At 33.2% G+C, this 13,003-nt stretch overlaps 1 protein-coding gene across 1 annotated transcript in view; it reads right to left on the reverse strand.

Annotated features, from left to right (window-relative positions):
• Positions 1 to 12,180, reverse strand: part of LOC149419876 (uncharacterized) — a 126,799-nt gene extending 114,619 nt beyond the window's left edge. The window contains exons 1-2 of the mRNA XM_089637559.1: positions 12,075 to 12,180; positions 3,825 to 3,983 (exon numbers count right to left, since the gene is read on the reverse strand). Of these exons, the coding sequence (XP_089493685.1) occupies positions 3,825 to 3,983; positions 12,075 to 12,180 (265 nt within the window). The remainder of the gene's footprint in view (positions 1 to 3,824; positions 3,984 to 12,074) is intronic.
• Between the last annotated feature and the right edge of the window lie 823 nt (positions 12,181 to 13,003).

Raw genomic sequence — 13,003 nt, forward strand, 5'->3', positions numbered from 1 at the left:
CGACGGGAATTGAACCCGCACCTTCCTTTTAAAAATAAAGTTTGTTGATTACAGGTGAAAAAATCAGTAATTGTTGATTGAAGTCCTAGTACATATTGAATTATTTGGCGTGTAAAATAAGCCGACGTAGATCAGTGGTTCAGAGCACCTGACCGGACATCAGAAGGTGCGGGTTCAATTCCCGTCGGCGGCATTTATTTTTACTCGGGAGATATTTTCAATTTGAATGGAGCGCCCTTGAGGTGATTTTGCATTTATACAAGTCATCAAATTATTATTATTATTTAATTATTTAAGACAATATTAGCGATTTCTAAACGAAAATCTTAAGTAGAAAAATCAGAAAAGGATACGGTCACATCTAGGACTCGAACCCAGGACCCTTGCCTCGCCGGGGCACCGCTCTTTACGACTGAGCTAATGGGACCCTATCCCCTTCGGTCACATTTAACTGTATCATACTTCGAATAAGAACTATAAACATTGTCTTCATTTGAAATCGCTAATATTGTCTTCAATAATTAAATATTACAATTTGAGGTTTTACTCAATAAAGTTATTCCAAAAAAATAAAAATTATTATTATATTTCAAGCGACTAATTATTTATTGCTTATAATAATTTGCAAGAAAGTTACGTAGTTTCGAGCGACGGAAATCAAATGGATGATAATCTTGCAAGTTATTGCGTTATTTTTATTTTACTATGTTATGTGAGCACAAACATATAAATTTTAATTTATTTTGTGTTTAGGCGTCTGATTAGGTGCACGCGTCGACCAAACATTGTCTATATATCGATGAGTGCATGACTCGTCTATGAACATTTCAGTTTAAAATATCTTATATTATAATCTCCGGGAAGTGAGATTTCAGTACACTACATGTAAAAAATGTCAGTACACACCATCGAAGAAGTGCTCGAGCCGCCACTGTACTTAAGTATGTTGGGCTATACGGATGAAGAGATGTAGGGATGTAAGTCGGTGTGGTGGTATGAATGTGGGAGAAACAGAACCAGTAGCAACAATACCAACAAATTTCATTTTAATTAATAGTTTATACATTCTTGTTCGCGCAGTTGTATATGGAAGTAGCTACGTATGTATTCGCAAAGACTTGATGGATAGAAAACCTCTTATCAAATCCCGAAAAACAGATGCCGGTAGCTCGTTCCACATAAACCAACACTCTTCCACTGAGCTAGGAGACCTGATTATTTTTCCGATTTTTTTTAAGTCTCATATTTCTATTTATTTATGTAGTTATAATTTTTTTCATAAAATAATTCATTTTTTGCTGCTATATTTTTTTTATTTTAAAAATGTTCTACCTCAATATATTTGTAGCTCAGATAGTGTATCAATTATACCCATACGATTTTTTCATTTATATTCGACACTGGTTGACTTTTCTACAAGTCTTGAATGAATGTGATCTATTTACTGATAATTTCTCAAATTTTTCATCTTCTTATAATTCTCTAACTTCTCTATCCTCTTTTTGCAACCCAAACTAGCTATAATCTCATTTTTCTAATTTCTCTATTTTATATTATGGTAATGTATAGATTCTATGTCCGCAAACTGTAAAATTCACCCGCCATAACACAGGGTCATCCCCAGCATGGAGGGTGAAATATCATAAAAAACCACATGTACTCTCTAAATCATGTATCAATAAAATAAATAAATAAATCATCTATTTATTGGAATAACTTTCGAAGGTTATATAATTCAAAGTGATTGACTAAACGTAGCCTATTTAACTCGATCTTTTGCATTTCTTCTGTCTGTAAAATTTGTTAGCATGTTCCGTTTCAAGATGATGTCCGTTTTAATGGTTTGATTGCTTTTTTAATGTAAAATTTTCGTATTTATCTGGACTTTTGTATTTGCATTTTTTTTTCAATATTATGGTACCACCTACCTGCCTGACAAATTTGAAAAAAATAATTATCAGTGAGAAAGTTAAGTTTATTTGGACAAATCGTATAACTCTGCATTTGATTTGATTTCAATTTCACATAGGTCTTTATATTTAAGTATCTACTTACACAATCTTTATCATGTTTGCATAAACCAAAAAATTGTATTTATTAATAACTCTTTTACATCGTTTCTTTCCAGATTCTAGAGTGGAATTCGCTTTAGTTGTGGAAAAGTTGTTGAGTTAAACCTTCGCTTGCAGCTTGCATAAGGATACAGAAGTCCGCTACATAGAGCGAGCTCTAATGGGGTATATTGTAATTTACTTGTATTCTCATATCCGATTTTATTTGAATTTTATTTTATCTTTTGTATTTTTGCCCATGGGTACTGGACCCTTAGTCTGTTATTATAATTTTATGTTTAAGTGAAAACCTATCATTATATATTATTTGTATTTTTTTCAACTTCCGATTTAGTTGTCCGGGTTAAATCTTCCCCAAGGGAAAAAGTTAACCCTTCCACTCACTTTTCCACAAATGATCATCTAGTCAATCAACATTATGTAAGTGCATTATATAAGCAAAATAAATACAAAACAATACAAGAACAACACGTCAAATCACCAGAGATCAAATGGGAAAATAATTCACCGACTCCAGATATTTTCATATCAGAGGGTTCGGCTCGGTAGAACTTCTAACAGGGCCTATAAATCCTACTGATCCCTCAACATAAATATTTAAAAAGTCTTTTGTTATCCTACATGTATTCAAAATGACCGACTTTTGCATCTTTATAAATAATTTTTTTGAAAGATCTAATACGCCTAAATTTTTAATTAGAGAGCTAGGTATAATGCCAGTAGCCGAAATAACGAATGGTAATATTTTTATAGTCTGAGAATGCCAAATTCTTTTTATTTCATTTCCTAAATCTGTGTATTTTCTTATTTTTTCGCTAATAGATTTTTGAATATTACAGGAATTTGGTATAGCGACATCAATGATATAAGTTATTTTTTTAATTTTGTCATGTAAAACTATATCGGGTCTATTATGACTAATCGCTCGGTCTGTTAGTATAGTTTTATCATAATATATTTTATAAAATTCGTTTTCTAAAAATTTTATCATAATATATTTTATAAAATTCGTTTTCTAAAAATAAATAATAAAAATAATAATAATTCGTTTTCTAAATTTTTTTTTATTTTTTTTTATTAAATATCAAAATAATATACAAAAATCAAAAAGTCCCAATAAACTACTTTAAAGTAGTTTGTCATTGGGTGCTTTTACATATATTATATATAATAATATTATCATTTACAACTCAACACACCTTAAGTGATATAAAGTCAAGCGATGAAAAAAACTTACATAAACCTTAACTAATTTTTTTTCACTTTTCAATAAAGGTCTGTTAAATTGTCATTTTGACGAGTTATACGGTATAACCAAAAAATGTGTATTGCATTTTGTCTCCAGTGACATTTTACAGTGTAATATTCTTTAGCATTTGGAAAGATCAAATAAAAAACTTTTTTAATAATAATTATAATGCTCTGGCCAGGGCTTTTTAAGTCCATATTTAATCGCTTAAATATAGAAATAGAGAAGATGATAGATAACAACACGGCACATTAAATTTTAAGAAACTATGTTTTTACTTATAGAAAAAAAAGTACTGCATTTTTACTTACCAACAGCGATGAATAAATGGAAGCGCAAAATTTTACATTAATTTTTTTTGTTTATAATAATTTTTGATAAGCCGAATTCAGAAAACATGGTATGAAAATTCATTCCAGTTGACCAGCATATGGGGGAGACGGACAAGGACCTAAGGTTGGGTTAGGTTAGGTTAGGAGAGCTGATATGAAAATGAATGTTACCATTCCTTCTGGCCAGGATGTAGGGGGAGATAGAACAGGACCTGGGATTGGGGTCTGCCCCATGCTGTAGCAGCCACTGCACCAGCCGGTGGTTGCCAGCGCGGGCGGCGAGGTGCAGAGTGGATTGGTATATGTTCTGTTGCTCGTTTACTGTACAACCTTCAAAAGATAACAAACTAAAGGGTATGGAAAATAATTTGAATTACTACAAACATAAAACAATGGTTCCATGATAACTGAACACATTTAATAATAATAAGAATTTATTCCAGAATGTATGCAGGGGTAGTGCAATGCAATACATTCCATATTTGAAATAATATACAAAATAAGTAATAAAAATAATAATAAGGGAGGTAATAACATAGGTGATTCAGACAGGCACAAAAAAGCGGAATTTAAGTGAAAAAATATAAAATATAAACACAAAAATGAGTGTGAACAGCCGTTTATGGGGGATATTTGCACATATCCCGTCTAAAGAGGGCCATCAGAGGGGACTCCATCCAGGCAACCATGGCAGTGATGATTCTGTTACTTGTGTGATGAACTTGCCCTGGGATAAAATTTTTTTATTATTGATTTATTACGGTTAGAAAGAATTTTTCAGTTGATTTCACGACATAGGGGATTACCAGATGTTGGCCTTAAAGCTGTTTTAGAAACAAGTGTTTAGATTTATTAGGGTAGAGAAAAAAATAGGAACATTGACTGTATCGTCACAGACCTCCGTGATGGTCGTCTGAATTCTTAGATTTTATTCAGTGGAGAGCGAATTTGGGCTGGAAGAGTCTTGTTACATTCTTTTGAACAAAGGATTGGACATTTTACTTGAGAAGTAACAATTTATTGGTTTTGAAACGATTTAAATTAATGTGACGGGTTCTAAGAGATGATAATTGATGTGTTCCTTTAGTGCATTTCTGTCTTTTGAATACAAAAAGCATTCAAAGTTCAAAAGAACATAAATTAGGCGTCGCCACATGGGGAAAGGGGAGTTGGCTTGGAGGTGGAAGATGGTCTGGATTTGAAAGCGCGGAGAGACGGTCGAGACAGTTAGCGTTGAAGAACGGCAGAAGGAAGTCGATAGTCTGGATTGGAAAGCGCGGAGAGACGGTCGGGAGAGTTAGCGTTGAAGAGCGGGAGAAGAAAGTCGTGGTTAGAAAAAGCGGTTCAAGATAGTCAGTTTGAAAGCGTTGGGAGACGATCAAATAGAATCTAGAGGGTCAGAGTTTCAAGGTCTGGGAGACGGTCAGGGATAATCAGGATCGGTCAGCGTTTTAAGATAGTCGAGTCAGTAAAAACTAGGAAGCGCGTCAACAAGAATTAATCGTCGGGGCGCGAACACGGCTAAAATCATTTAGTGTAGAAGGAGTGATTTTTCTAACAGCATGAGTATTTTACTGCATGTGTGTGTGGTTGTTTCTTATAATTGTTTGGATTGTTGACACTAAGATGTATCGGTAAGTCTGTTATAATCTAATTATTAACACTTATTTCCCTAATGTAAACCAAGTAATTCAATTGTATTTTGAAGTAAGAGTATTCAACTTGAGTACTATAGGTAATTATGTTAAAGTCTTGAACGGAAGAACTTACGACAATAGTCCGGACCCGTTTAGCCAGGGCCATAAATCACCTAGAGGGCCGACCGGGACTCGGCCATTTCAAAACTCAAAAAAAAATAACCGGCAGATTATTCAACAATAGACATTGTTTACGAGTAAGGTACCTTTCGTTATTTAACATGAATTCTAATAATTCTCCGGTAGTTATATTAAGCGTCCAAAAATTTATTAAATATAAACCATTGTACTAATGCAATGTTTTTATAATCCGGCGAACGGTTATTAGTCGAAACAATCAGATACCTATAGGCAGAGTAGTAACGGATAGAACGGTAAATTATATGCTTCAATTTTATTATTTAACAATAAGTTATCGTATCCTCCTTGGGATTTCATTCATATTTCGCGGAATTAATACAGCGGATTGAAGTTAGTCGCCGAAAGAACACATCTGTCTGGCATTCCTATTCTGTTAAGTGAGATTTTCATTTTTCATAAGTTTGGCGGGAACGAAGTGCACGAATTTTCCGTAGGCTGTCCTATCTTATCAAAGCGACAAAAGCGAAGGGAACGAAATTGGTAATTGGCTTGCCTAATAGGGACTTTTTGTGTTAGCAGAGTCGATTATAGTCGACTTTATCCATTCGGACATTGATCCAATTGAACTTTGTCCATTTGGACATTGATACAATTGAACTTTGTCCATTTGGACATTGATACAATTGAACTTTGTCCATTTGGACATTGATACAATTGAACTTTGTCCATTTGGACATTGATACAATTGAACTTTGTCCATTTGGACATTGATACAATTGAACTTTGTCCATTTGGAGATTGATACAATTGAACTTTGTCCATTTGGACATTGATTTAATTGAACTCTGTCCATTTGGACATTGATACAATTGAACTTTGTCCATTTGGACATTGATACAATTGAACTTTGTCCATTTGGACATTGATACAATTGAATTTTGTCCATTTAGACCTTCATTCATTGGAACTTTGTCAGTTTGGACATTGATACAATTGAACTTTGTTAATTTGGACATTGATACAATTAAATTTTGTCCATTTGGACATTGATACAATTGAACTTTGTCCATTTAGACCTTCATTCATTGGAACTTTGTCCATTTGGACATTGATACAATTGAACTTTTTCCATTTGGACATTGATACAATTGAACTTTGTCCATTTAGACCTTCATTCATTGGAACTTTGTCCATTTGGACATTGATACAATTGAATTTTGTCCATTTGGACATTGATACAATTAAACTTTGTCCATTTGGACATTGATACAATTGAACTTTGTCCATTTGGACATTGATACAATTGAACTTTGTCCATTTGGACATTGATGCAATTGAATTTTGTCCATTTGGACATTCATTCATTGGAACTTTGTCCATTTGGACATTGATACAATTGAACTTTGTCCATTTGGACATTGATACAATTGAATTTTGTCCATTTGGACATTGATATAATTGAATTTTGTCCATTTGGACTTTGATATAATTGAACTTTATCCATTTGGACATTGATACAATTGAACTTTGTCCATTTGGACATTGATACAATTGAACTTTGTCCATTTGGACATTGATACAATTGAACTTTTTCCATTTGGACATTGATACAATTGAACTTTTTCCATTTGGACATTGATACAATTGAACTTTGTCCATTTAGACATTCATTCATTGGAACTTTGTCCATTTGGACATTGATACAATTGAACTTTGTCCATTTGGACATTGATACAATTGAACTTTGTCCATTTGGACATTGATACAATTGAACTTTGTCCATTTGGACATTGATACAATTGAATTTTGTCCATTTGGACATTGATACAATTGAACTTTGTCCATTTGGACATTGATACAATTGAATTTTTTTCCATTTGGACATTGATATAATTGAACTTTGTCCATTCGGACATTGATACAATTGAACTTTGTCCATTTGGACATTGATACAATTTAACTTTGTCTATTTGGACATTGATACAATTGAATTTTGTCCATTTGGACATTGATACAATTGAACTTTGTCCATTTGGACATTGATTCAATTGAACTTTGTCCATTTGGACATTGATACAATTGAACTTTGTCCATTTGGACATTGATACAATTGAACTTTGTCCATTTGGACATTGATACAATTGAATTTTGTCCATTTGGACATTGATACAATTGAACTTTGTCCATTTGGACATTGATACAATTGAATTTTTTTCCATTTGGACGTTGATATAATTGAACTTTGTCCATTCGGACATTGATACAATTGAATTTTGTCCATTTAGACCTTCATTCATTGGAACTTTGTCCATTTGGACATTGATACAATTGAACTTTGTCCATTTGGACATTGATTCAATTGAACTTTGTCCATTTGGACATTGATACAATTGAACTTTTTCCATTTGGACATTGACACAATTGAACTTTGTCCATTTGGACATTGATACAATTAAATTTTGTCCATTTGGACATTGATATAATTGAATTTTGTCCATTTGGACTTTGATATAATTGAACTTTGTCCATTTGGACATTGATACAATTGAACTTTGTCCATTTAGACCTTCATTCATTGGAACTTTTTCCATTTGGACATTGATACAATTGAACTTTGTCCATTTGGACATTGATACAATTGAACTTTGTCCATTTTGACATTGATACAATTGAACTTTGTCCATTTGGACATTGATACAATTGAACTTTGTCCATTTGGACATTGATTTAATTGAACTTTGTCCATTTGGACATTGATACAATTGAACTTTGTCCATTTGGACATTGATACAATTGAACTTTGTCCATTTGGACATTGATTTAATTGAACTTTGTCCATTTGGACATTGATACAATTGAACTTTGTCCATTAAGACCTTCATTCACTGGAACTTTGTCCATTTCGAAATTGTACAATTGAACTTTGTCCATTTGGACATTGATACAATTGAACTTTGTCCATTTGGACATTGATACAATTGAACTTTGTCCATTTGGACATTGATTCAATTAAACTTTGTCCATTTGGACATTGATACAATTGAACTTTGTCCATTTGGACATTGATACAATTGAACTTTGTCCATTTGGACATTGATACAATTGAATTTTGTCCATTTGGACATTGATACAATTGAACTTTGTCCATTTGGACATTGATACAAATGAACTTTGTCCATTTGGACATTGATAAAATTGAACTTTGTCCCTTTGGACATTGATACAATTGAATTTTGTCCATTTGGACATTCATTCATTGGAACTTTGTCCATTTGGACATTCATTCATTGGAACTTTGTCCATTTGGACATTCATCCATTGAAACTTTGTCCATTTGGACATTGATCCGATTGAACTTTGTCCATTTGGACATTGATACAATTGAATTTTGTCCATTTGGACATTGATATAATTGAACTTTGTCCATTTGGACATTGATTTAATTGAACTTTTTCCATTTGGACATTGATACAATTGAACTTTGTCCATTTGGACATTGATACAATTGAATTTCGTCCATTTGGACATTCATTCATTGGAACTTTGACCATTTGGACATTCATTCATTGGAACTTTGTCCATTTGGACATTCATCCATTGAAACTTTGTCCATTTGGACATTGATCCAATTGAACTTTGTCCATTTGGACATTGATACAATTGAACTTTGTCCATTTGGACATTGATACAATTGAATTTTGTCCATTTGGACATTGATACAATTGAACTTTGTCCATTTGGACATTGATTTAATTGAACTTTGTCCATTTGGACATTGATACAATTGAACTTTGTCCATTTGGACATTAATACAATTGAACTTTGTCCATTTGGACATTGATACAATTGAATTTTGTCCATTTGGACATTGATACAATTGAACTTTGTCCATTTAGACCTTCATTCATTGGAACTTTGTCCATTTGGACATTGATACAATTGAATTTTGTCCATTTGGACATTGATACAATTGAACTTTGTCCATTTGGACATTGATTTAATTGAACTTTGTCCATTTGGACATTGATACAATTGAACTTTGTCCATTTGGACATTGATACAATTGAACTTTGTCCATTTGGACATTGATACAATTGAACTTTGTCCATTTAGACCTTCATTCATTGGAACTTTGTCCATTTGGACATTGATACAATTGAACTTTGTCCATTTGGACATTGATACAATTGAACTTTGTCCATTTGGACATTGATACAATTGAACTTTGTCCATTTGGACATTGATACAATTGAACTTTGTCCATTTAAACCTTCATTCATTGGAACTTTGTCCATTTGGACATTGATACAATTGAACTTTGTCCATTTGGACATTGATACAATTGAATTTTGTCCATTTGGACATTCATTCATTGGAACTTTGACCATTTGGACATTCATTCGTTAGAACTTTGTCCATTTGGACATTCATCCATTGAAACTTTGTCCATTTGGACAAAGTTCAATTATATCAATGTCCAAATGGACAAAGTTCCAATGAATGAAGGTCTAAATGGACAAAGTTCAATTGTATCAATGTCCAAATGGACAAAGTTCAATTGTATCAATGTCCAAATGGACAAAGTTCAATTGTATCAATGTCCAAATGGAAAAAGTTCAATTGTATCAATGTCCAAATGGACAAAGTTCCAATGAATGAAGGTCTAAATGGACAAAGTTCAATTGTATCAATGTCCAAACGGACAAAGTTCAATTGTATCAATGTCCAAATGGACAAAGTTCAATTGTATCAATGTCCAAATGGACAAAGTTCAATTAAATCAATCTCCAAATGGACAAAGTTCAATTGTATCAATGTCCAAATGGACAAAATTCAATTGTATCAATGTCCAAATGGACAAAATTCAATTGTATCAATGTCCAAATGGACAAAGTTCAATTGGATCAAAGTCCAAATGGACAAAGTTTCAATGGATGAATGTCCAAATGGACAAAGTTCTAATGAATGAATGTCCAAATGGTCAAAGTTCCAATGAATGAATGTCCAAATGGACAAAATTCAATTGTATCAATGTCCAAATGGACAAAGTTCAATTGTATCAATGTCCAAATGGACAAAGTTCCAATGAATGAAGGTTTAAATGGACAAAGTTCAATTGTATCAATGTCCAAATGGACAAAGTTCAATTGTATCAATGTCCAAATGGACAAAGTTCAATTGTATCAATGTCCAAATGGACAAAGTTCAATTGTATCAATGTCCAAATGGACAAAGTTCAATTGTATCAATGTCCAAATGGACAAAGTTCAATTGTATCAATGTCCAAATGGACAAAGTTCCAATGAATGAAGGTCTAAATGGACAAAGTTCAATTGTATCAATGTCCAAATGGACAAAGTTCAATTGTATCAATGTCCAAATGGACAAAGTTCAATTAAATCAATGTCCAAATGGACAAAGTTCAATTGTATCAATGTCCAAATGGACAAAATTCAATTGTATCAATGTCCAAATGGACAAAGTTCCAATGAATGAAGGTCTAAATGGACAAAGTTCAATTGTATCAATGTCCAAATGGACAAAATTCAATTGTATCAATGTCCAAATGGACAAAGTTCAATTGTATTAATGTCCAAATGGACAAAGTTCAATTGTATCAATGTCCAAATGGACAAAGTTCAATTAAATCAATGTCCAAATGGACAAAGTTCAATTGTATCAATGTCCAAATGGACAAAATTCAATTGTATCAATGTCCAAATGGACAAAGTTCAATTGTATCAATGTCCAAATGGACAAAGTTCAATTGGATCAATGTCCAAATGGACAAAGTTTCAATGGATGAATGTCCAAATGGACAAAGTTCCAATGAATGAATGTCCAAATGGTCAAAGTTCCAATGAATGAATGTCCAAATGGACGAAATTCAATTGTATCAATGTCCAAATGGACAAAGTTCAATTGTATCAATGTCCAAATGGAAAAAGTTCAATTAAATCATTGTCCAAATGGACAAAGTTCAATTATATCAATGTCCAAATGGACAAAATTCAATTGTATCAATGTCCAAATGGACAAAGTTCAATCGGATCAATGTCCAAATGGACAAAGTTTCAATGGATGAATGTCCAAATGGACAAAGTTCCAATGAATGAATGTCCAAATGGACAAAGTTCCAATGAATGAATGTCCAAATGGACAAAATTCAATTGTATCAATGTCCAAAGGGACAAAGTTCAATTTTATCAATGTCCAAATGGACAAAGTTCATTTGTATCAATGTCCATGGTTTCCCTGTAAATATTTTAACAGATTTTTTAGTTCCGAGGCAAATAACACTGACCCATTAAACAACAATTTTGGGAGGTATTCTGTTATGAAAATAATTACTTTGATTTTATAAATAATTATTTTCGTAAGTAAAGTTAGTAATGTTTCATATTACCCCGGGTAGATTGCAGTCAGTTAATGGTAATTGACTGGCTATTAACAGTTGCACTTTTTCTCCGGGAATAGTTTAAGATTTGAACTCCAGAGGGTTATTGGTCGTTCGGGTCACTTTTTGGGAACGCGCCGACAGGGCACGGCACGTTACCGACTGGTCACCAAAATGTGGATTTTTATTAATAAAGTGATACGGATCGGTGTGCTAATTAAAGTATCATGTGATCGTTAAGTTTACAGCCGGTCGAGGAGCGACCGCGCTGATTTAATTGTTTTATCGGGAAATTCAGGTTCAGAATTCCGGTTATAATGGCGGGCGGTGATACCGTCTTTGTAACATTCATATCCGCGGGATATTTAAGTCATCCGACCATGTTCGAGCTACACAGCGGAGGAATAAACGTCACATCGCATTACCGTATCTTTGTTTCCGCTTATTTGTAGAATTTGGGGATTCCACCGACCTCATGTCGAGGGTCCACGCGCACACCAGCCAGAGGGAGGAAAGAGCTACAAGACCAGACGCTGATGTCATGAGGAGGGAGATGGAGGGCTCCTTAGGCCCGGGGAGTCTCCATCCCGTTTTCCAGGAACCCGAATCGTCGCATCGAGTGATCTTAGGTACTAGATAGATAGCTCAGGTGTAGAATTGGTCCACAGGTCCACAAAACAAAAAAAAACCCACGCGAATACCTTTCTTTCCCGCACATGTACATAAAAGACAAAGCTAGTAGAAATAAATAAGTTTTTACAGAAAACCATAAAACTAAACAAGTTATAAACCAAGAAAACGAAAAGAGAAAACCAATTCGCAGATTGGTGTTGCACAACCGTTATTATTATCAATATTTACATGAGGATTGTACCTTCACTTTTATATCTCTAATATGAGATTCGCAAACACTTACTCACTTATCGAGAGACAATCTCTCTGAGACACCAGTGAGTATGGAGAACTCAAGCTCCCACTTTATTCTTTGAAGAAGAAAATAAAAACACATATATATTTTCAACAGAAAATAAATAAAATAACTACCTAAACTCTCTTTCTCTGCCTATGTTTATATAAAATAAATTTACCATTCTAAGACAAAAACTTGAAACAATAGAACTTAACAAAATAAAAAAATAAAATCCACTAAATCTCTAAGAGATCTTCACAAAATC

The sequence above is a fragment of the Hesperophylax consimilis genome, chromosome 11, assembly GCF_061612785.1.
Source record: "Hesperophylax consimilis isolate HC1 chromosome 11, BYU_Hcon_1.0, whole genome shotgun sequence".
In the NCBI taxonomy this organism is placed as follows: Eukaryota; Metazoa; Arthropoda; class Insecta; order Trichoptera; family Limnephilidae; genus Hesperophylax; species Hesperophylax consimilis.